Here is a 26,345-nt window from a genome sequence, read left to right on the forward strand (position 1 = left end):
ATCTATCTATCTATCTATCTATCTATCTATCTATCTATCTATCTATCTATCTATCTCATACTCCTGCTATCTTCTACAATGTATTTAAGTCTCTCTTGATTTTTTTTACTTCAGTTTAGGCTTGGGTAGGGGAACAACAAAATGCAGAAATTACACCATAACCAATATCCATCATGAAGCTATGTTTACGTGGACCAGTTTGAGAAAGGTGGTGTCAATCATTTCCAATAAATCTTGGCACAGTGACCAAAGAGGAGAATTCTATTCTGATACAGCTTGCTGACAACTGAATTTGTATCTGACATTAATGTAGTAAGACCTTGGAAATAGAAATTCTCTCACCAAATTATGTAGCTCCTTTAGCAATAACAGTTTGATGTCAGAAAACGGGCATAACAACTTTTTAAAATGTTATAACTAAATATAACTGAAGGGGAATATGAAGTAGAGATTATTTAGGCTAGATTCCAAAAAGTAAATTTTCTGTAGTTCCCTAAATAGTTAAGCATGATACTTTAGAAACATATATCATTTTCTCCTTTTTGAGGTATATGAGGAAAAGTGGTGTGTTGAAGTAAGAAATTTTTTCATCTCATTCCTTAATCTTTATCTTCTCTCCATCCTTTCTGCAATGATCTGAAGATTGCTAGGAATTTCAAACTAATGTTAATTTATAAATATAAATTTCATATTTAAGAATATGAGTTTTCTATTTCCTGGTCTTCATTGCAAAACAGATGTCATGGAAGGATAATGTAATCTTTTTTACTTAAAATTTTATTGATTTTTTTAATTTTTACATCATCACTATTTGCAGAAAAAGTCTACATCACCTCATCCAATGAATCTTCCCTTGTAACAGGAAAAAAAACCGAACCCATATAATATACTGTGTCTAAAAGTGCATGCAACATTATATGCCCATAGTTCTCTTTCTCTCCCATGAAATGAGGGAAAAAGGATGCTTTTCTATAAGAGTTCACAAACTTTTTTAATTCAAGGAAACAAATTAACTTTCAATGAATTGTTCTCATTTGCTATTTCTAATCCTACCTTTCTCACTGAGGGTAAGATAATATACAAAGGAATGATGCCACAGTTGCTTGTAGAGGGTTATCTAGTGTCTTCTTTGTTTATTGGGGGAAGGGAAGAAGGATTGTCCATACATTGACAACCTTAATGGAAAGATAGTGATGAAACAACTAGTGGGACACAGCACAGTTAGGAGTTTTAGGATTTGTCTTCCTACACTGAGGAACCATGTATAAAAATCTATTCTGAGGCTTAAATCTCAAGAAATGATGAGAAGAATAATGAGATTTGTGACATCACTTTGAGATGGAAGTGGTTGCCTGACTTTTGAACTTGATCCAGATGCCACTCATAGCTCGATAATTCTTTACTTATATAGAATTTCCAGCAGATTCCAACTCTATATTACTTTCCCCCTGACAAACAAATCATCTCTTTTCTTATCAGGAGATTCTCTCTTTAGCCACTATTCCCTTCTTCAAGTCCACTTCATTAAAGGCAGACATTCTGTTCACTGCTTAGATCCACATAATCTGACAATTTAGCTCATCAGGGATTGTGTTCTCAAACCCACCTCCCCCCCCTCGTGCCTTTCCCCCCTTCTGCTCCTTCTTGCTCCTTTAGCATTCTATTTTATTAATTATGACCTTTCTCTCAAGTGTCTTTGATATTTCCTTCTCTCTCCTTCCTATAGGCTTAGAAACATGCTCAGATCACTCTGGTCCTAAAGGAAATAGACTAAAAAAACAATAAAGATCCCTTGACTCTTTTTCATATAGCTACAATCACATCTTTCTTCCCCTTCACAGCCAAGCTTCTGGCAAAACTCTACCCAGTGCTTCTAACCACTCCATCAATTAATGCATATAACAATTCATTAAAGAGGAAAAAAGTGTAATGATTTGTTGAGTGATAGCTAATTCATTCAACGAATGCTGGTCAAGTAGTACCGGCTCAATGAAAGGACTACTTGGGGAGCTAGCAGGGTAATACATGGTAATCCAGATGAGGGATTTTCTAGTTTCCAACAGTAAGAGGAGATAAGATAATGTAGACAGGTACATATAATACAAATTACAATTTAAGTGCATAAGTGAAGTATAAAGTGATATGAAATCAGATGAAGGTAAAATCATTTCTAGTTGGGGAAGTTCAATGGGAAAGAAAAAAAAAAAAAGAAGCAAAATTCTGGTCTGTTAGCCTGGATACTAGGGTTCTTAATCTAGAGCATTACTTAGCAAACTGTGTGATATTGAACAAATGAATTTTTCTGAGCTTCAGGGTTAAATGGGAACATTTTTTGTTAAATGAGATATAGTGTGATATAGTCAGTAAACAGTCAGTTTGGGAGACATGAAGACCTGGGTTCCAGTCCTCTATCTGTGTAATCCTGGGCAAATCACTTAACCTTTCCTTCCTCTAGGTCTCCAAGACTATAAATTGCAGAGATAGCATTGACTTACTTTGGTAGAGTGAATTTCTCATTGGTAGCTCTCTAAACCAATGAAATCAAAGATCCAGTTTCTATCCTCTTAATTATTTTTGTATTTCTCAAATCCTGCTACTAAATTGTAACCTGCATGAGGGCAGGGGAATTTCTGTGCTAAACATTTTATTTCCCTCAGAACTTAGCACATGGTTCTATAAAACTTAGGTGGTTAATAAACATTTGTCCTATGTAGATTTTAATTCTAGCTCCAAAATTCTGTGCTCAAATCATTTCAGAAAGATAAATATTTGTTATCTATCATGCACAGAAATTCTAGAAATACTTAGAAATGAATTACAATGACTCAGTCTTTGCTGTCATTTTGACCAGATAGAGATTAGATGGAAAATATAAATGTAGAAGATACACACACAAAAACAAGGACTTCCTAATTTTAAGATGATTTGTGTTCCAAACATTTGTAAGTCAGGTACTTAGAAGTTAGGACATGTTTTCTTAAAGAAATATTATAAATGGTGGTTAGGTTGAGAAAAGAGTCCTTAAAAGGCTACCAACCATGCAGTTGAAATTTTGTACACAAGTAATAAAAAGAATAGAGAACAATTCTGTGGCAATACTGGTGATTATGCAGAATTGAAAAACAATACATTTGGATAATAGTTTTCCATTTATCTTAAATTTTGGCACTTGAAGAAAAATAGGTTTAACTAGGTTTAACTAATTGGTCTAAGGAGATGGAGGCAGACCTTTTGTAGAAATTTTGGAAGACTTCTGAGCATGATAAAGAAGTTTAGATGTTAAGGACAGTGGTCCTTTATTATTTATTAATTTAATCTTTCATTTATTCTTTTACCATATACTAGATACACAGGATAAATAATAGGGAGATAAAAAGATTAAATGTTAAATATTGGGGAATATCTGACTATTCAATAAGTAATAGGTCACTGCTCTCATAGAAATCACATTTTAGTGGTTTCTAATGTCCCATTGAAACATAACTTTCCTTTTCCTTCATATGAGCATATAACTAGGACTACTATTATACTCAGCTATAAAAGGAGGGAGTGGGAAAAGAGGGTCTGAGGTCCCTACTTTTTCCATTATGCTAATCATGGCTGATGAGGAAACAAAACTTATGTGAGTAGCCCAAAATCACATGGGTAGATGTTAATATTCTTTGGAGTAGGGAAGGGAATAAGTGACAATTTCCAGATGAAACAAGAAAATAGAAAAAGAGAAAACTTTATTCTTTTGTAAAGAAAACTAAGTCAGATTTAGAAGACAGAAGGGGAAGAAAATTAAAGAGGAACTAAAGTGAGAGACATAGGCATTGGAGGCAGCATGGTGAGGGTCAAAAGATGTGTGGATAATTCTCTTTTAGCTCTAAATCCAAGTCACGTGTCTATATATGCATACATGTATGTGTGTTCACCTGTGTAAGATAGTTTAAACAAATTAACTGAACTGAGAGCATTAAGAGACAATGAAACTCTATACTTGAGGCATTAAGGCAATGAACACTAAGGCAATGAACCTCTATACTTGAACCTCTAAGAGAAGAAAGGAAATGGTGGAGAAGAGACACAGGATAAGTTACTTCATTCTTGGGCCACCAATGGTTCTCTTGACCCAGGAGCATTTAAGTGGTGCTCCAAAAAAGTGAATATGCATGGCATGCTCAGGGGTATTAAAAGAAAGAGGAGGCACTATGAAATTAGCATTTTACATCAACAATGGGAACATAAACAAAGGATCATTGCTAGTAGAAATGTTTGCTATTGAGAAACTATTGATATAACACTTTTCTGGAATACAAAGCAAGTATGAAACCCTGACTGAGATAACCTTAGTGATCTAGTCCAAACCCTTTCTTTTACATATGAGGATACTGAGACTCAGGAAGGCTAAATGGCCTATCCATAATTATGGATATCTTTGTGTTTGAGCAGTATTTAGACCAAAGTTCAGCATCTATCCACTCAAGAAATACTGCCATTATACAGTGTAAAATGATTCAAAAAGGGATAGAGAATATACATTATATTGTAAAAAATAATTTTAAAAATTCCATTAGTAGCACTAATAAAAATAATATTACTATTACCATTAAGATTACTTTCAACATAGATCAGTCTAAGTTATTTTGAGTATTATAAATACTCAGATTAATGGCAGACCTATGGAGGAAGATACTATCTGCATCCAGAGAAAGAAATGATAAATAAAAGTATGTATAGAATGATATATATGTATATACACATATATATGTAAAATGATTCAAAAGGAATAGAGAATATACATTATATTGTAAAAAATAATTTAAAAAATACCATTAGTAGTACTAATAAAAATAATATTACTATTACCACTAAGATTACTTTCAACATAGATCAGTCTAAGTCATTTTGACTATTATAAACACTCAAATTAATGACAAACCTATGAAGGAAGATGCTATCTGCATCCAGAGAAAGAAATGATAAATAAAAGTATGTATAGAATTATATATATATATATACACACATATATATGAAATGTGTATATTCACATATTTACATATTTGTGTCTAATGGTAGCCATCCCTAGGGTGGGTGGAATAGGGGGAGGAAAAAGAAAGGAAAAAAAGAAAGTTACATCACTATTTTATTTAAAGGGAATAGCAAGTTGTACACAATTGATTTACAGTTTCATGTGTAATCAACTTTTTTTTCTTCCTATTCTATGTTATGAAAATGCTTATTTTATTTCTTAAGTGCATATGGAGAACTCCCTGGTGTGGGAAATTCCCTCTACCAATGAAGACTGGCACTCATCTATAACATAAATTTAGAAAGTTTTCTAGGGGTACTAAAAGGCTAAGTGACTTGTCTATGGTCACATAGTTAATTGTTAGCCTATAAGACTGCTTTTAGTTCTAGATCTATGAATTCTATGATCCCTATGTCACATGAGCAGGTGTGTTGGAGTAAGCTTCAGCAAAACTGAGACCCTGTTGTTAATTTTCAGTGTTAGTATTTACATCTCAGAAATTAGTAAATACTACATTTCAAATCAGGGTTGCATTTATTATTTTGTTTATTGTCTACACTTAAAAATATGAGGAAGAAAATATTAATAATGCAGATTAAACTTAAAAGTCACATATAAATCCCTGTTCCCTACCCCCGCCAGCCAGTTGTTAAAATATTTACCAGCATACCCTTCTGTGACAAAGGCAGGATCAAACTTAGGTTTTCCTGTCTCTATCAAACTTAGGTTTTCCTCCTGACCACCAACTATCAATTACAATATGTTTCCTTTCAAGTATTATTAGTTTATAGTTATGTGAAGTAATTTTCTTCTAGCTACAGCTAATTATTAACTGGCAGAAAAAAAAACCCCAACCATTTTCTCCATATGCATGCAAGTAGATAGAGTGCTGAGTGCTTAGGAAGACCTGAGTTCAAATGTGACCTCAAATACAAGTTGCAACCTGTCTGTTTCAGTTTTTCATCTATAAAATGGGAATAATAGCACCTACCTCCTGGGGTTGTTGTGAGGATGAAATGAGATAATATTTGTAAAGCATTTTGTTAGTTATCATCATCATCATTATTTTTATTACTGAAGATAGAATTAAAGATTACTCACAAAGGAATATTTTGAAACTCCTTTAAAAATATCTACATAAAGCAGAAAATTGTTTCATGATTGCTAATTGTAACCTGCTTCCAAGTAGGCATCTACGGCACATGTAAAGCAAAGTAAATGAACATTTTCTCTATGCTGTATATTTCAGAAATTTAACAAACTGGAAGAATAACAATAGGAAAAATTATACCTTGTACAGACTTTTTTTTTAATTAAAAAAATGACAGCAATTGTCAAACCACAATTTATTCTATTTATACATATGCTGGTCTTAATCATATATTACTGCAAATTCTATTTTTCATTAAGATGCTTAGCACAGAACATTAGCACAGATAAATATATTGTGCTCTACAATAATATTAAATACATCCCCAAGAACTAAAGACAACTTCAGTAAGCAGATACGTTATCTGTCAATTAACATTTTACAGATCTCGGTAAGAAATGCAAAGGGAGAAATGAAAAACAATATACTCTTACTAAAATAATTATCAGAAAGCTCTGCAGCAAGCATTGTCTTTATAGATATGATTAAGGATATGGAATATAGGGGCGGCCAGATGGCTCAGCGAGCAAGAGCACCGGCCCCAGTGTTGGGATGACCTGGGGATTGAATCCAGGCTCAGATATTAGCACCACACCCAGAAATAACTGGCCATGTAACCTTGAGCAAGTTACTTAACCCCTATTGCTTAAAAAAAAAAAAAGAATCTGGAATATGGAAAAGCTTTGGTCTAATCAAGGCTTTTGACATACCTGGATAAATCTAAACAATCAGAGGCAGGAACATGTAGAAATTTATCTATTTCAATGAATGAAATCGTAATTGTGTTGGCAGGTAAATGTGCAACTTTTTCCACACAATCACCTAAGACCTTTACTAGTTTTAGTCAAATGTGCAGAGCTTGTTTTATTGCATAGACAGCATGAACCTACTTTTAAGAAGGAAACTACAATGAAAAAGGTTTGAGTTCATAAATGTTTAATAAACAGGAAAATAATGGAATTGAATTGAATTGAAGATGATGGAAAGAATGGAATGTGACAAGGTCATTAGCAAAGAAATGAATTCTATTATCTCTTTCTAACATTAGTGGCTATTGAACAAAAGGGTTGGACATCATCATTTAGAAATGAATCCTTTGTCATTTGTGAGCTCTACTCTGCAGAATCAAGTAGCAGGGAGAAGACATTGAGATTGTTAAGAAGTAGAGTACACTGTGATTGAAGGCAGTCAATAGAAGGAAAAGAACACATTGTTACACTGGTTCTAGTCCCATCTCTCATGAATTTGCCATGTGATTGGGGTAAATCACTTTAATTTCACTTAATTGTATAATTGAAGGATGTTGGACTGGATGATCTGCAATATTACTTCTAATTTTAATGTTCTCTAAGTATATGTGGTTATGAGGATAAAATAAGCTTTGAAAAAGTTAAAAATATATAACATACAAATACAAAGCTCGATTTGGTTTGCTTCTGTGATTTTGCTGAGGTGGGGAACTCCCGGTGAGGAAATTCTCTCTACTATTCTAAGTTCGAAAATTTGCTATATTTAATGAATCCTTGTTTAATAATTGCATGATAATACAAGGGAAGGTAACATAATTTGTCTATTTATTAAACAGTTATTTATTATGTCATTATGTTCAAGGTGCTGTATGAAGAGGCTGGGGAATAAGGTGATGAATACCATACAAACCCTTCCATTAAAGAGTTTATAATCTGGTAAAGGACCAAAGACATACATAAAAGAAACTTCGGCACAAGGTAGTAAATGATGAAAGGCATTAAATGTGAGAGAATTGAAGTGCCAAAGAGTCCAGAAGGGGAAGAAATTACTCCTTGCTGAGAGGATCAAACATTCTATGGAGGAGGTGATATTTGAAAGATTCTTTGAAGAATAAATAGAATTTAAAAGGCAAAGGGCAGGTAAATATTCTAGAAAGTGTGAACAAAAGTTGTGATTGTGGTTGTATGGTTGTGGTTTGTCCTTTATTCTCGAAGAGGACTATGGCATCAGGGAGGTGACATCATGACATGCAAGTGAATTGAATTTAAGTAAGGGAGGGCTGTGCAAAGTCATCAGTCTCACTTTCTCCTCCAGAGCCATCTGGCTGCAGTGGCCAGATATTGATCAGACCTTGACCCTTTTAAGCTAAGGTCTTTTCAGGTTCTCACTTTGAGTGAGGCAATGCCTGTTCAGTGAATAGAGCTCTTTAAGAAGTGAGTCAAAGAATGGCCTTTTTAATTTAAAAAAAAAAAATGGGAGGGGAAGACCCTCAGGGTTGTAGGCCATAAAAGAAACAGTTACTTTTTACAAAAGTACAGATGTAGAAAAGGGCAAGTCCAATTTGAGGGACTGTAAATAGTCCAATTTGGCTGGCACATAGAGTATTTTGAAGTTAGGGTGTCATGGAAGATAATTCTGAAAATGTAAACTAGTGCCAGACTATGGGAAATCTTCAGGGTCAGGCTGGGTGGCAGGGGTACTCATATTTTATTAGTTATGTAGTGAGGAATCATGGAAGGTTTTTAAGGTAGGATGGCAAGATTAACACAAAATTGTCTTTTAGGAAGGCTAATCCGGTAATAGTATGCAACATGGATTAGAGAAAGGGGAGACTAGAAACAGAAGGAGGTGACCATTCTGGGGGAGGGATGCTGTGATGTCATTGGCACTCCTGAAATGCCAAGATTTTCTTATCAAGGAACACAGTTCTCCTCTCATTGGGATCTTCAACTTCTAAGTTCCACTCCCTCAACATTCAGCTTTGGCAGCAGGCCTTCCTTTTCCAGTCCTCCCATTTCCTCACCCCCACAGAAGATGCTAGAAACTTTCCTTTGAAGTTTATTTTCCATCTATTCTGTATCTTATATAAATCTATGAATTTAGGAACACATTATCTCTCTCCATTATACTATGAGTTCCTTGAAGGCAAGGGCTGTTTCTAACTTTCTTTGTATCCCCAGTGATTAGCCTGGCATATAGTAAGCATTTAAAAAATAATTAATTCTGCTAATTTACTGAAGTCTCCAAATTTTAGGTTCCCAGTAGGGAGAAGATCACAGTGTTTTCTTCCCTTTTTTCCTCTCCTCCTATATGATAAAAGCCCATCAACCTTCTGGGAAGTTAAAGAGAATTTAAATTATTAAATTAAATTAGTTAAATTTAAAAATATACAGTTGTGGGGAATGGGAAGGGAAGCAGGTCCCAAAATTGACATGGATGGAAAGTTCATTCTCTCAACATTTTACAAAGTTTTATTTTATACTCAAATCCTATTCTTTTCACTGTTAAAATCCATAGGCTATCCTCTTTAGCTCTTCTAATTGAAATGATCTTAGTCTGAGACTTAATATTCAATTCTACTGTCATGCAATTGACTGCCTAAATTTCTTGTTGGCAGCCTTTGAGAAACTTTTCCCCTAGCTCTTCCTGGGGCAGAGTGTCTTAAACTCAAAAAACTGAGGTTGGTTGTCTGAGCTTATTTCACCTTGAACTCACTAGTGAGAAAAAATGATTATTTTCCTATTATATTAATAACCAGTTTTATATGTGGGACCCAAAGATCCTCTTTTTGATTATTAATAGCCAATTATTAACAGGTTATTCCCCCCACCCCCCTTTATTTTTTACTCATTCAAAGGCCAATCCTTGTGAAGGACAGGGCTGACAATAAGACATTCTCTACAATCTTTGGAGGGATCCCACTAAACTGGGAGAGTTTATTTCTGATTAAAAGGTAAAGAGATTCCAATCCAATCCATTGGTCAATTTAGGTAGGACTGAGTGGAGAATAGATCCTTTTGTTTAGATTACTGGAGGCAAAATGGGTGGAGATGAGTCTTTTTGAGTGCAGACATTATCAAATCATGTACTCTGCCCATCATTATAAAAGACCCAACTCTCATGATAATATTCATTTTCTTATTAATTATTAACCAGTCAGAGTTGATTTCCACCAGTGAGGGACGACCCCTTTTTCTAAAGGCATTTAAACTTTCAAGGCACTTCCACATGAGGTCTTCTTTGGTTATGGAGAGAGCCACTGACCTCCATTTATTGATTATCTACCAGCCTAATGGATAAATTGATTATTAATTATGCAGAAACTATGTCTTGGAGCTTTTATTCATCACACCGGGCAAGGCCTTAGACTACCTATTCTCCTTCTGCTCTATCTGCCATTCCTGAAGCCCCACAGGGCATCAGGAAATCGTAGCTCCCAACAGTAAGCTTCTCTTTTGAGCTCATCATCTCCCTGATGGGGACACGAGGACAAGGACTATGGACAAGGCTTTAGAGTTCTTGTTCCCTTTCCTTCCGTTTTTGCCTTTTTCTTTTTCCTTTAATCATAATTTCATTAGTGAAGAAAATTCCCCTCTACCAAAGCAGGTCAGTAATTGTTCTGTAATTTACAGTCTTAGAAAATTGCCTGGGGACAACGGAGAGGGGAGCAGAGTAGCTCTAGGCCGCACAGAGGCAGCACTGGAACCCAGGTCACTGTGACTCCAGCTCCCTAAGCTCTGCACATCTCACTGCCTCTTGGCTTCCACATTTACAACTCACAATTCTGCTTCTGCTTTGTGAAGACAGCTGTCAATGTTCCTTATCTTTTAATTTCCACAAACATGTGGAGTGGGGGGTAGAGATAAAAGGAAAACTCTAAATGATGGGAATCATTGTCACTTGGTGTAAGGAATGTACCGGGAAGAAGGCTGGTCTCAGGGGAGTGGGGAGAGGTCCTTTACTCACTGGGGTTGTTTGGCTGGGAGTCCATTGGAATCATCAGTTTGGCCCGAGTGGCTCTTCGGGCAGCAAGTGATCGCTCTAGTGTAGACATAGTACTTCCAGCTTCTTCAGCATCAGGACCTGAAGAGAATTAATACATCTGCATAAACCATCTCACATAGCTCTTTACTTCACCTGATCATTGAATCAAAATGTCAAGAACTCTTTCCCTTGAGATCTCTGTGGTCTCTTCCTTTGCCAATAAGAATTTAGAGCATTGGTTGAGGCCTAGAAATTTTAAGCAACTAGCCCAGTGTCACACAGTAAGCATCAGCAGCAGGACTCAAATCTAGGTCACCTATGGCAATAGAGGAAATTTCCACAGTGAGAGTTCTCCCTATTGCTGAAATTATACATCTAGACAAAACAAAACAGACTCAAGAGTTTGAAGGCATCTATCATGCACAGTCCCCTCCTAACCTCCCCATTCTTTGAGGACTTAAAGATCTAGTATAAGCAAGAGGGTTTAGACCTGCAAGTTCGGCTCTAGAGGGCAGAACTAGGAGGAATGGGTATAAAGTTGCCAAAAATTAAAAGTAGGTTTGTAGGAAAAATTCACAGAGCTGTCCAACATGATGGGACCACCTCATCAGGTTCCCCCTGATCAGAGCTCTTGAAGCAGAGGTTGAAATATTACTTATTTATATCAAACAAAAATGAGGAGAACTAGATGGCTGACCATGTCCCTTCCCACTTTTAATTCTGACTCGATGATACTATAGATGGTGGCATGAACTTGGAGAGAATAAGTAATTTAACTGATTTATCAGGTCATAGAGATAGTAAAGGGTCAAGGTACAATTTGATCATAGGCATTCTAAATCTAACTCCTATATTTTTTCCACTACATCATGTTTTACTCATATACACCTTTTCAGACTTAAATGTCAACACCCTCTACCATTAATAAAGCATTTTAAAATAACCAGAATACATAAGTTTCCATTGCCTGCCTACACATGTGAAATTAAGCCTGTGTTTATGTTAAATCAAAACATCTGGCCAAATCAATTCAATTAAATGCTGAATCCACAAATATAAATTAAGTTAAAACTGGTTATATTCCATCATGTAATTAATGTCTTGATTTAATTTCAACTTTTTTTCTCTTTTGTTCTTGTGGAGGAGTCAAAAATACCATCAATTGCTACATATTTTTTCTCAGCAATCTCAAGAAACCAAGTTCACTAATTTTTCCCCCAATGAAATAAATAATCTGCTATTTCTTTTGATGCATAAATACAGTCTGAGCCTTTCAGATGTTTAAATTTTAATGATTTTCTTATTTACTAGTCACAATATGACTCAGTTAATGTTTATTCAGGCAATATGAAAGGAAGAGAATCTTTCAGTAAAATTGTTAGCTATTGATTCGGAAGTCATACTATCAACCTTGCTTAGGTAAATATGAGTTTCTAATTGAAATATCATAATGTGATTTCTAGTTAAAACTCCTATTTTCAGGATATGATGTCATTCATTTTGCTTCGTCACCCCTCCCAAAATTCTCCCAGAATTAGGAAAGTCTCTATCAAGTTGCTGTCAATTGTCCACACATTTTCATTCCTTCTTGTCGCTCTCCTCTCCAGTCCTGTCCTATCCTCTCCTCTCCTCTCCTTTCTCTCCACATTCTTCTATGCCAAGCTCATTCACTGCCATGGTTTCAATTACTGCCTCCATATAGATGGCTTTCAAATTCCTATCTCTAAACCTCAAACTCAAAATGACAATAAAAATCACATTTATTATCTTACTTTCTAAAACTGCTCTTCATTCTTATGACCTTTATTAAGCTTCAAGGAGGCCCCTCATTCTAATATTTTGCAATTTGATTAATAAGTTTGTGTTCACAGCATCACATTATTTTAAATACTTTAATTTTCTTTCCCCACTGGTCATTGTATCAACAAGAACCCTATTGTACCCAGAATGGCTGCTAGAACAGGTTTTTTGATGTGCTTTTCCAAAAGGAAAACAACTCAAAAAGGGTTAACAATCTTGCTTTAATCAAACATACATCATTCACTTAGTTCAGGGGAAAAAGTCAGCACCCTGATCTTCAGAAAATACAAATTACAAGCAGACAAAAAATACATAGAAAATAATGCTATTCAACAGACAGGGCTTCTAGCTGTCTGACTATTACATGCATACAGTGTTAGTTACCAGAGAGAGAAGCACCAATTATCTGGGTTTTCAAAGCTGTGGGGTTCAGCAGCTGCCCAGAGTCTCATCTGGTGAAATCACACAACTCTTCCCATAGGTGAGCCCCAGAGCAAAACCTCGCCTCAGGGAGTGTACACACACACACACACACACACACACACACACACACAGCCGTCTCCAGGGTAAGAGAATATCACAACCTTCATGACCCACTGCCTAATTACAAAGTAACAAAAGTACCTTTCTAAAATACAAGCCTCCCCTAAGCAAGCTTCTTTTGCTGGGCTCCAGGTGAGGCCTATTGAGGGGCAGGGAAGATCGTCAAATTCCCTTACCATTACAGTCATCCTTTAACATATTAATGACTCATCATTCTTTAAGTTTGTCCTTTTAATGACAGCAACAAAAAGTGTATCCCCAACACCTTGATCATTTTCAAAGTCATTATTTTTATGTCTTTTTGGAATAATTTGTACAGAAACATGACAATTCAGATTTTGAAGGAGCAATTTAAATAAAGTAATAGTTACTTTTTTTTCTTGTAAACCTCTCTTGCTGCTCATGTTTTTTATTTTTATTTTTTCATTTGGTTCCAGGGACCATCTGCACTTCATGAGATCTAAGTGCATTCAAATCCTCAAGTGATCTGTTCTTTCTTCACCTTTTCTTTCTTTTTTTTTTTTTGTTAATAATGCTGCCTAAGTGCCTCTTTTAACAAATCAACTGCTTGATTAAATTCACTATTATCCCATACAGTTTTGTTATTTTAAGTAATCTATAGGCACATAGATTATATATATACAAGGTCAAAATGGATTCATTTTAAAGGCTTAATGAATTCAATCTTTTCTAGTTAAACAGTTCAAATAACGCTAAACTGAATAGTAAAGTCTCAATTTAACTCAATCTGGCTATTTAAAAACAGTGAACTTTGCCTAAGTGGTTCTTCAGATGAACACAGTCTGCATAGAAGTATGATGTAATGGAAAAGCACCCTGAGCTTGGAAACCAAAGTTTTGACTTTGCTACTTCCATCTTGTGTGAACTTAGACAAGTCAATATACCTCTTTTTCTCTTTCTCTCTACCTCTTTCTATCTCTCAATCTCTCTTGATCTTTTGCTGTCTTTAAAAATAAATTTAATTCTGGAAACAACATTTTGACAAATATCGAAGAGAAATTTTAAAGATTTTTATGATGAAAATGGAAGTTTGCTTTACCAATGTACAATGTGTGTTTTTTTCAAATGATTAATGCCTTTTATTTGTCATAGTCATTTCCTGATTTATTACTCCCTTTCCATACCCATCCTATCATGAGTTTTGCTTCAAACAAGGAAAAACAGCAAAGTAGAATTAATAGACACCCTATATGACAACACATGTATTTACTCAGTTTCCCATTTCTCAATAAAGGGATGATATGTTTCCTCATTTCTTCCCCAAAATCAAAATAGGTCATTATAATTAGAGACCTAGCTTTGTTTTAATTGTTGTTTTTGAGTGAAATGGATGAAAGTATTCTCATAGGATGGGAACAATCGTGCCCAAATTTGAGCTAGGTCCTAACCCCCTGTAGGATCAAGTTTCCTTTTCCTATAAATCACCTGATTTGGGGGAAATCAGGTGGTAACTCCCCCCCCCGCCCCATACCCCTCTCTTAACTGCATCCCTTTGCTAAATAAGGAGAACAGATGAAATATGTGTTTGCATTGGATATTTAGAATGTGAGGCCGTACATCCCTCCCATGGGGGTGAGGGTCCAGATGCTGGGGAGGGGTTTTGTGGGTTTTCTTAGAATTGTTTACATAAGGATATGTAACTGTATGCTTACTCTCTGCACAGTGCCTCCCTATACCAGCTTGCTCTGGGGTAGGTGATGCCCAACTCTCGCAAGATTTGATTATGGAATAAAGAGCTTCTGTTTTTGCCTTGAGAAATCTCTGGTTTTATTTGGATAGGGATCTCGCATTCCACACATTTTCATGTATATTATTGTAGTCATTTCATGTAATCTTTTGCAGGTTATACTTGTTTAATTATATAACTATTACAATCTGTATTTGAATTCTTCATATTCATTGTTTCTAACAGTGCAATAATATTTTCTGATTTTGGAGATTACTTTTTGCTACTTATTTACTAAAAGATGCCTCTTGGTCTTATATATTTGTAGTAATTCCCCATATATCTTGCATATCAGATATTTATCCAACATATTTGAGGCTTTAAGAAAAATCCAAATGACTTCCTAACTGCATTCATTTTGTTTCTCAATATACTTTTCTGAATCTTAGTTTTCTTGGTTGTAAAATAAGACCATAATACTTGCTCTATGTACCTCTCAAGGTCATTGGGAGGAATTACCTGAGATAGTCAATATAAAAGTATCTTTAAAACAAATTCAAGTTTTAGACATCATAAAATCTGAGTCCCAGAGGAGTTAAGTCACTTAGGGAGGCAGCACAGTCTTATGATCTTTATGATCTGGGTTCAAACGCTCACTCTGATACTTACTGTATGTGTGACATTCAGCATCATTTAACCTTCCTAGGTCTCAGTTTCTTCATTTATAAAGTGGAGGGGTTGGACTTAATAATTACTAAGGTTCTTCCTTGCTCTAAATCTATGATTCTATAATACTATGACTTGCCTAAGATCAGACATCTTGGAAGTGGCAGAATAGGTTTGTATTTTGGGTGAAATGGTCATTTAACTGATGGGGAATGGGTACTGAAGGAAGTCAAGAAGAACCTTAGGTTATGAAAATGGGAGACAGTTTGAGTAGTGGTACCACTAAGAAAAACAGTTAACAGAAGAACGGAGGGTTTTTGAGCATAAGATAAGCTTGATTAGGTATATGTTGGATTTGAGATGCCAGTGGAACTTCCAAAGGAATATATAGTATAGGCAGTGGGAGAATCTGGAGCTCAGATAAGGCTGCGTACATCATTTGGGGAACCCGTGGGAGTGAAGGAGATGGTAGCGGGAAAGATTGTGGAATACTGGCTTATAATAGTATTCACTGTAATAGCATTTTCCTGCATTCTTTTAAGCATGAGGGCTTTGGGTATGCTTATTATAATCAAAATATGCAAATGATTAAAATATTTGGCATACAGAATACAATAGCAGCCACTCATCCCTTCATCTTAATTTGAGCCAAACAGATGTGATTTGCCTGATCTATGATAAGGTCAGGTAATCTTTTGATTCAGGACACATTATGTTTTTGCCTTATTATTCAAACATTATCAACTACGGAAGGCAAAGCACCATCAGAACAAACACCTGTATCTAATTAGGGGAGTTAGGGCATGTCTACACACACACACACACACACACACACACACACACACACACACACACACACACACACACACACACACACACACACACACACCCTACTGCTTTTTTCTTCAATGCTATTCATGTGTCTACATATAAAATCTTTCAGCAAGCATGTTGGTAATGAGATTGCATGGGGGAGAAAGATCATCTCCAGAGTAATCAGGGCTCAAATTGCATAGTACTCAGCATTTTCAGACCTCCAATTTCCCTTGCTTGCTTTGAAATGAATATACTAAAGTTTTGCAGCCAAATCTCAATTATCCCCATAGATGGTAACAAAAATAGCATAGACAATTCTTTTTTTTTTTTTACAGAGAATCTCCAAACTCATTTGAATCAACAGTTATACTGCCAGATATACTTTTCAGAAGATGCTAAGAGTTATGATTTCTTGAAACCTATCTACCATGCCCAATACACTTGGGTTGAGGTTTGAAAGTATGATAAAATTGTCAAAAGACAGGTAAGAGGAAAAAGAAAGGTAAATTTGAACAACATAACAATTAGTTTGAACAATAATTCATTTTTGAGACACAGAGAAATGAATGCAAATTATTTACAAAGTAATCTAAAGAGTACTCTTGTTAAACAGATAGTGAAAATCACCAGAAAATGAGAAATATAAGCTTTCAGTGATCTCAATGGCATGATCCCTCACCTGAATGGGATGTGCTCTTGCTTCCCAGCTGTGTTTCCGATTGGCTGTGGCTGACTGGTGTGATGTCCTGGCAACCCTGGATTGGTGAGTCCCTTCCTGCTGGGTCTGAGCCAGATGGTTTTTCGATATTTTTCATCTCCATTTCTTCGTGATGAATCCAAAGGTCAGGGGGCCGTAGGTCTTTTTGGCTTCCCTTTCTTTTGCCAGCACTGTGGGTGGCTCGTTTCCTAGGAAAGAAGTTGTAAAGAGAAGATGAAACCCGGCATTCTGCTCTTCCCAGAACAATGAATTCAAGTTTTCCCATTAGCTGCCATCTAAGAAACAAAAGAACTCCTTGGGGTTGGCTTATGAGATTCAGGAATAAGTAAACTTGGATGGACCATCTTTTCTTTTACCCCAATATAGACACACCATATTGTATGAAATGCCATAGTAAGTCCCCAGAGGCTCATCTTTTATGCAAAGTACCTCTCCTCCAGTATCACCTTCAGGTTCATCCCTGAAGTGAAGTCACATGACAATCCTAGGAGCTCCTGAATAAAATAGCCACTGGCAAGTTCTCCTTAGAAGATAAATGGAGTAACTGCTTTCAAAGAATGATGGAAAGAAAAGGACAGGATTTGTGCCAAAGGCACACTCAAACAATAACAGTGTGCCAGTTCTCCGGCGCTCTATGTTCCATTTGGAAGCTTCCTTTCACAAGGAAAGAAACTAAACAAAACACACAAAAAGCACCTAGTATAGGGTTGTATAGAGAAAGTTTATGCAGGGAATTGTTTATTTCAATTTTACCTTGGACTATGATAATTTACATTTTAAAAGACCTTCTTAAATATAAGCAGCATCTTTTTAAAAATGGAGACTGTAAAGTCTTGTATATAAAATCAAAGGAAAATAGCAAAATTTGGAGAAAGGCATGATTGAACTTCATATCTACATCCAAAAGTTGGGGATGTGCTCTAAATGCATCAAGATTCTCTTAACATTCCATTCTAGATATATCATTCATAAAACTATTTGTCTAAACCCTTCTTGAGTCTATGCATATTTGCAATTTTAATCTCCTCTTATATACAGTTAATTCCTAACATTGATCCATATAGTGTATAAATAACTATGAACCCAAACATTTTTTAAAAGTTAAAAATTTTTTTAAAAGTTAAAAATTTTTATATGTAATTGAAAAAAATAAAATGTTATTTAAAAAACTTGTACAATATTTATTTGTCCTAAAATACATTTCAAACTTTAAAATGTATCTATTGAGTATTTCAGAATCTTATTCCTTTCTCTACTCATCTTGTTTTTACCAACTTTTATTCCATCCCTTCTTAGTATCTGCTTTATGTTCCTCTTCCATTTTCCCTGAGCTAGGATTATATGACTTTGCCCATTAATGAGAATGTGGGGTACTCTGGATAAAGGGTTAAACTTGGAGTCAGAGAAGCCCTGAGCTCAAATCTTGTTTTCAATGTCAGTTGTATAACCAACTAGCACAAGTCATAAAGCTCTATAAGCCTCTGTAAAATGATTCTGTGGCAGCTCGGTGGCATCATGGATTGAGTGCTAGATCTAGAGTCAGGAAGACTTCTCTTTCTGAGTCCAAATTTGGCCTCAGTCACTTATTAGCTGTGTGACTCTGGGTAAATCATTTAACCTTCTTTGCCTCAGTTTCCTCATCTGTAAAATGAGCTGGAGAAAGAAAAGGTAAATCACTCCAGGATCTTTGCCAAGAAAACCCCAAATATACTATATAATATAGCTAATACCATATATAAGGAGAGGCCCAGGCTGGAGAGAGAGGAGATTTGGAGAACAGAACTTGTGGGGTCAGAACTTCTTCTGAGAACTGCTGGGAGCAAGCAGCATGGAGGCTGAGCAGCTATTGTGAGTGAGGAGAGGAGGATCCTTGCTTGAGGGAGTGAGGAGAGGAGGATCTTTGCCTGAAGGAGCCTGTTTTGTTTTGAAGGCTTGGCAATGTGGGTGTTCATTGCATTAACCATGTGTACGAACTTCATGGTTACTGTAATGACTTCAACTTTCTGGTTTGGGGCCTTAGCTTTCTAGTATTTGAACAAATGCTTTGGCTCTGTCCTTCATGCGGAGAGCCTGTTACATTTTGTGATTCCCAACTACACCAGCATATTTATAGTCACCATAGGCTCTGTAAATATTGCATTGGTGTTACAATCACTTAACTTTTGTTTGTCTCAGCTTCCTCAACTGTAAAATGAAGATAACTATGGCACCTGCCTCATAGGGTTGTTGTGAGGATCAAATCTGATAACATTTGTAAAAAGCACTTAGTTCAGTGGCCGGAGAAATGGTAGGAATTGTATAAATGCTTGCTTCCTTCCCTTCCCCTTCCCCTTCTCTCCTTTTTCATGAGATTTAACAATAAATACTGGAAAGTTTTACATCTATGACTACACCATAATTTTGTACAACATTTTGTACAATTTTGTACTCCTCAATACATTTGCTGATGAACATCTGTAGCTTTTGATTTCTTGGCCCCAGGGCAACACCTTGCCAATATCTTTTGGAATTTCTATAAAAACTACTGAATGCTTTTCCTAGAGCTAGACATCTTTACTCATAAAATTTGACAGTAAAGTTCATCTTCTAATTTTCTGTCTTGTCATACATGGAAACTTCTTGAAGTTTATCAATGTTAGCTTGATATTTCATTTTTAGGATTGTTTCATATAAAATCCTAAAGATTTTTCTATTTTCTCCCCCCTCCAAGATAAAGGAATTCTATAAGACCATACTCATTTTTTAGCTTAGCACTTAATGTTAAAGTGTATACTACTCCCCTCAATCTGGCTCCCATCTACCTTTCCTGATCTCCAAAGAGATCAGAGAAAGAAGAAACAGACTCATATGTATACAAATGCTTATAATCTCTCTTTTTTTTTTTTGCAAGGGGGAAGGCAAGGCAGTTGGGGTTAAGTGACTTACCCAAGGTCACACAGCTAGTAAGCGTGTTAAGTATCTGAGACCAGATTTGAACTCAGATCCTCCTGACTTCATGGCCAGTGCTCTATTCACTGCGCCACCTTGCTGCCCTGCAACATCTCTTTTTATGGCAGTCAATAACTTGATATTAATGGCATTTCTATCAATTGGGGAGTGGCTGAACTGATTATAGTGTATAAATAAAATGGGATACCCAGAGTTGAGCAGTCTAGCAGATAGTAGAAGCTTAATAAGTGCTTATTGACTGACTATTGTACCATAGGAAATAAGGAGATGGTTTCACAGCATCCTGGGAAGACTTGTATGAACTGATGCAAAATGAGCAAAAGCAAAAGAACAATTTTATAAAATTAAAACAACATTGTAAAGATGAACAGTTTTCAAAGACTTAAGAATTCTGATCGATGCAAAAACCAATCATGACTCTAAAGGATCAGTGATGTAGCCTACACTTCACTGTCGGATAGTGATGTGCTGGACTCAGGGCTGGGTGTAGAAACATTTTGACAATGACTAATGTTGAACTTTGTTGGTAGAGAATAAGCATAAGTTTTACAAGGGTTTGGTGCTTTATTTCCTTTGCATTGGGGAGGGGAGATGTTAGGGAAAGAAAATGCTTGTTAATTGAAAAAGTAAAAATTTGAATTATAATTTATTATTGAAAATATAAGAATTCTTATCTTCTCTTGAAGCTTCTCTGTGGAACCTTCCCTGATTTTCCCAAATGTTAGTGGTCAAATCCTCCTCAATTATCTTTTTGTTATATCTATATTTGTACAAGTTGGATCTCTACTTAACTCAGCCTACAGAAATTTAAGGCCTGGCATACTATCTCACATAGAGTAGGTCCTTAATTATGTATCGGATTGTAGTAATAGCTTCTTATCAGAAGCAATAATCAGTATTTTATATAGAAAATTTTCCTCGAAAATAATTAGCAATTTTAATTGAATTTTTAGAAATAGACCTTATTTGGTATGATTATAATCTCACTAATTCAAATAATTTGATGGATATCTATACAAATTAGCAAAATTATGGAATTATAGAATACCTTCAAAGAAACATGTTTTCATTTACTTTCAAGTGTATTTTGTTGTTCGGTCATTTTTTAGTTGTGTCTGACTCTTCATGATCCCATTTGGGGATTTCTTGGCAAAGATATTAGAGTGGTTTGCCATTTCCTTCTCTAGCTCATTTTATTACATATGAGGAAACTAATGCATGGTTAAGTGACTTGCCCAGGGTTACACAGCTAGTAAGTGTCTGAGGCTGCATTTGAATTCACAAAAATGGGTCTTCCTGACTCCAGGTCTAACACTCTATCTCCATGCCACCTAGCACCCTTCAGAAGCACAAAGCATAGGAAATAGAAATTAGTTAAGGTTTTTCTCAGTGAAGTTCCTTTGGAATCTGTCTAGTCTTAGAATGTTGAGGAGACCTTAGAGATCATCTAATCTAACCAACTTTATATTTTTATAAATGAGGAAACTGAGGCCAGGGGAAGTTAATAACTTGGCCAAACGATATAATCTACAATTTTTTACAATTTTTCTAATTGTATAACTTTGGGCCAATCATTCCATCTCTGTATCTCCCAGCTTCCCCATCTCTAAAAAGAGAGTGTCAGACTAAAATGATGTAGATCTAAGGTCTTTTCCAACTCTGACATTCTAATCCTACAATTCTAAGTGTAGAATGAATCATGAAGCTAAAAACCTAAATGTGCAAAGACTAAGAAAAGCAGTGGGAAATATTTCCATTCCCCCCAATCCACATGTACCTCAAGAGCCCTGAGCAAAACAAAATTTCAAACTCACCAGCATTTTTAAACAAATGGATCATACAAACCTCCAAGAATTGTTTTGAGGATCAAAAGAGATAATGGTGAAAGCTCTCTGAAGGAGCCTAAGAATGTTTTCCAATTGTTTCCATTTGTATACAGAATTCATGCTTCCATTGGCTTTTATAAGGGCCACAGGCATGCTGCCTATTTCAGAATGGAAATGTTTTTGGTTTCACCTGAATTATTCAGATTGTTCCAAAATGTTTTGTTGATTGGAAATACTTTTCACTCAAGTCACTACAAAACAACTACCCATTCTCCATACCTTCTAAAAGCACTACTTCTGTTCTGTTAATAAATCCAGGAAAAGAGGCTTAAGTCAGGAATGTGCAGCTAAAGAGGAGGCCAGACACAAATGAGGATTGAAAATAAAAGGTATAAAAGCCAGTGTGTGTGTGTGTGTGTGTGTGTGTGTGTCAGGGTGGGGGTGCAGATACTCTGTTTATATTTAGGGCAATGGAAGCATTTCCTTTTTTAGACGCTTTCTTCAGCTGAAGCTTACTTGGTGGAAAACGTGATGTCGCTAGAGTCAGGAATATTTGAGATCAAATCCAGCCAGACACTTGCTAGCTGTCTGACCCTGAACAAGTCACTTAACCCTCTTTGCCTCTGTTTCCCCATCTGTAAAATGAGTTGGAGAAGGAAATGCCAAATCATTCGATATCTGTACCAGGAAAACCCTAAGCAGGATCAGTAGAGCGTTGGACGTGATGACAACAACAGCTGAGATCATGGCTACTGCCACGGCTTTTTTCTTTTCACTTCAGCTGAAGCACAAGAAATTCTACTGGAGTTCCTTATCTTTATTCTCTGTGTGTCTCTCTATATCGAGTGTGTTTCTTGTGAACAACATATTGTTGGATTCTGACTTTTAATCCATTCTTCTATCCATTCTGTTTTGTAGGTGAGTTCATCCCATTCAAATTCAGTTATGAATGTGAATTGTGTATTTCTTTCAATCCTATTTTTTTTTTTGTTTATCCTTCTCTTTTTTTACCCTGTCCCTCCTCAAAAATCTGTTTTGTTTTGACTACTACCTCCCTTCATCTGGCTTCCCTTCTAACAGGCTCCCACCCCTTCTCCTATTCCCTTTATTTTTTTTTAGGGGTTAAGTAACTTGCTTAAGGTTAACGGCCAGTTACTTCTGGGTGTGGTGCTGAGTATCTGAGCCCGGATTTGATCCAGGTCATCCCAACACTGGAGCCGGTGCTCTTACTTGCTGTGCTACCTGGCTGCCCCTCTCCTATTCCCTTCTGCTAGTACTTCCTTGTCAGTTAAGATCGATTTCTATACTCCACTGAGTGTTCATGTTACTCCCTCTGAGGCAATTTCCATGAGAATAAGGTTCAAGCATTGCCTGCCACCGCACCATCTTCTCCATTATAAAAGCTCTTCATTTTGTGACTCTTTTATGTGAGATAATTTTCCCCTTCTTCCTCTCTCTTTCCTCTTCTCCCAGAACTTCTCTCTTTCTTAGTTTTATTTTTTTTAATCATCCCATCATAGTCAACTCACCCCCCTCTGTCTGTATCTTCCTTGTAACTGCCCTACAATAGATAAAGTTCTTAGGAGTTACAATTATGATCTTCCCATATAGGAATGTAAATATATTAACCTTATTAATTTCCTTATGATTTATCTTTCATGTTTATCTTTTTGTGTTTCTCATGAGTCTTGTATTGAAAGTCAAATTTTCTATTTGATTCTGGACTTTTAATTAGGAATGCTTGAAAGTCCTCTGTTTCATCAAATATCTATTGTTTTCCCCTGAAAGATTATAGTCAGTTTCACTATTTGTAATCCTAGCACCTTTGCCTTCCAGAATATCATATTCTAAGCTCTCTACTCTTTTAATGTGGAAACTGATAAATCTTTTATGATCCTAACTGCTGTTCCATGATATTTGGATAGTTTTTTCCGGCTGCTTGCAATATTTTCTCCTTGATCTGGGATCTCTGGAATTTGACTATAATATTCCTGAGAGTTTTTATTTTGTGACCTCTTCCAGGAAGTAATTAGTAGACACTTTCAATTTAACCCTCTGGTCTATGATATCAGCACAGTTTTCCTTGATAATTTCTTGAAAAATAATGACAAGGCTCTTTTTTTGATCATGGTTTTCAAGTAGTTCAATTATTGTTATCTTCCCTCAAACAATTTTCCAGGTCAGTTCATTTCCCAATAAGATATTTCACATTTTCTCTTATTTTTTCATTTTTTTTTAAATTTTGTTTTATTACTTCTTCATATCTCATGGAGTCATTGGCTTCAACTTACCCCATTCTAATTTTTAAGGAATTATTTTCTTCAGTTGGCTTTTGTACCTCCTTTTCCTAATGGTCAATTCTGCCCTTTAAGTAATTCTTTTCTTCATTTAATCTTTTTACCTCTTGTGTTTTTACCAATTGGCCAATTCTGTTTTTTAAGGTGTTGTTTTCTTTAGTAATTTTTTGTGTCTCTTTTAGCAAGCTATTGATGCTCTTTTCATAGTTTTCTTGTACCACTCTCATTTCATTTCCCAAGTTTTCATCTGTTTCTCTTATTTGATTTTTAAAATCCTTTCTGAGTCCTCCTAGGAATTCTTGTTGGGCTTGTGTCAAATTAACATTTTTTTCTTTGAGGCTTTGTTTGTAATTGCTTTGACATCATTGTCTTCTTTTGGATTCTGTCTTAATCTTTCCTGTCACCATAGTACAATCAGGTTCTTTTTTTGTTGTTTATTTATTTTTCCAGTCTGTTTCTTGACTTTTTACTTTATGTTAAAGTTGGGTGCTGCTCCGGGGATGGAGGGGGCACTGTCTCAAGCTTTAGGCCTTTCATGCTGCTGTTTTCAGAGATGACCCTGGGTGGTCTGTAGGTTTTGGGTGCTTCCAGGGTGGTATGATGATCTAAGGAGAATGGGGTCACTCCTCTTCTGGCTTCTGCTATGGTCTTTACTCAGGAAGGGACTTTGATCCCTTGTAGCCACCAGTGCTAGCTCTCTTCCTGGCCCTGGGACTGTGACCAGGTACTCAGCTCCCCTGCAGTCACAATTGCTAGTGTTCCTCTCCATCATGGAATTGAGACCAGGGACCCTAAGCCCTAAAAGCAACCATAAGCACTCATTTCTGCCCTGGAACCACAATTAGAGTCCCTGGTCCCAAAGGACCACAAGTGCTATTGCTCCTTTCGACCCTGGGAATGGAACCTGGAACTGTGTATGACCAATGCACATAGTGAATTTGGGGTCCTGAATCTAGTGCCAGGAAATGGTCCTCTGCAATCTCCTTCTGACTACTTGTCTGAACCCTTTATTGTTAGTGGGCTAAGAACTACAGAAGATTCTGTGACTGACAATATAACTGCTAATACAACATTCTGGGTTGTACTTCTGGTCCAACCATCACCCTAGTGAGACAGAACTGTCCTGTCAATCTCCTAAGTTGTTTAGGGTTGGGAAATTGTTTTACCTTGACCTTTTGTGGGTTCTATTGTTCCTGAATTTAATTTGAGGCATTATTTTAGAGTTATTTGGAGGAGAATTTGGGAGAGTTTGGCCAAGTGCTTCTCTGCCATCTTGACTCCACTTCTCCAAACATTTTTTAAAACAATCAGTAATTTCGTTAAATACATGGAAAAATTACAATAAAACAAAATTTTTAGGCTGCTGCCAAAACTGTACTTAGAAGAAATTTTACACCTCTAAATATTTACATTAGTAAAACAGAGAAAAAGCAAATCAATGGATTGTGTGTAGAAATTAAAATAAATAGAAAAAAGACAACTTATTAAAAATCTCCAATTAAATATCAAAATAAAAATCTTGACAATCAAAGGAGAGATTAATAAAATTGAACAAAAAAATATTGAACTAGTAAATAAAACCAGGAGCTGGCTTTATGGGAAAAAAATGAACAAACAATAAAATAGATAAACCATCAGTTAATTTGATTTTAAAAAGAAAACCAAATTACTAGCATCAACAATGAAATGGGTGAATACACAGTCAATGAATGTGAAATTAAAACAATTATTAGCAACTATGTTGCCCAATTAAATGCCAATAGAACTGTCAGTTTAAATGAAATGTATGAATATTTACAAAAACATGAATTGCCCAGATTGACAGAGGTAGAAATTGAATGCTTTATCCTATTTTAGAAAAAGAAATTGAATGTGCCATAAAGAGTATAAACTATATTTTTAGTATGTGAAGATTTGCTCTATCTGTCCCTCCATGGCCTATGATATTGAGATTTTTTCAGATTAGTCTGAAAAGTTTGGAAAGAAAGCACTCCCATATTCTATGTGGATTAACAGAACATACCTTTAACCAGTACTTAGTTATTTAGATGGAAATAAAAGGATTTTGAACCACCTTGAAGCTTCTGAGGTCAGGGCTATCATCATCATCATCATCATCATCATCATCATCATCATCATCATCAT

At 35.8% G+C, this 26,345-nt stretch overlaps 1 protein-coding gene across 1 annotated transcript in view; it reads right to left on the reverse strand.

The window, feature by feature from the left end:
* Positions 1-26,345, reverse strand: part of DCC (DCC netrin 1 receptor) — a 1,052,419-nt gene that overhangs the window by 61,879 nt on the left and 964,195 nt on the right. The window contains exons 25-26 of the mRNA XM_069102085.1: positions 17,090-17,316; positions 10,881-10,997 (exon numbers count right to left, since the gene is read on the reverse strand). Of these exons, the coding sequence (XP_068958186.1) occupies positions 10,881-10,997; positions 17,090-17,316 (344 nt within the window). The remainder of the gene's footprint in view (positions 1-10,880; positions 10,998-17,089; positions 17,317-26,345) is intronic.

Source organism: Petaurus breviceps, unplaced genomic scaffold (genome assembly GCF_028583685.1).
Source record: "Petaurus breviceps papuanus isolate PSGF00001 unplaced genomic scaffold, PetGlider_PUasm1.0 128, whole genome shotgun sequence".
NCBI classification, from domain to species: domain Eukaryota; kingdom Metazoa; phylum Chordata; class Mammalia; order Diprotodontia; family Petauridae; genus Petaurus; species Petaurus breviceps.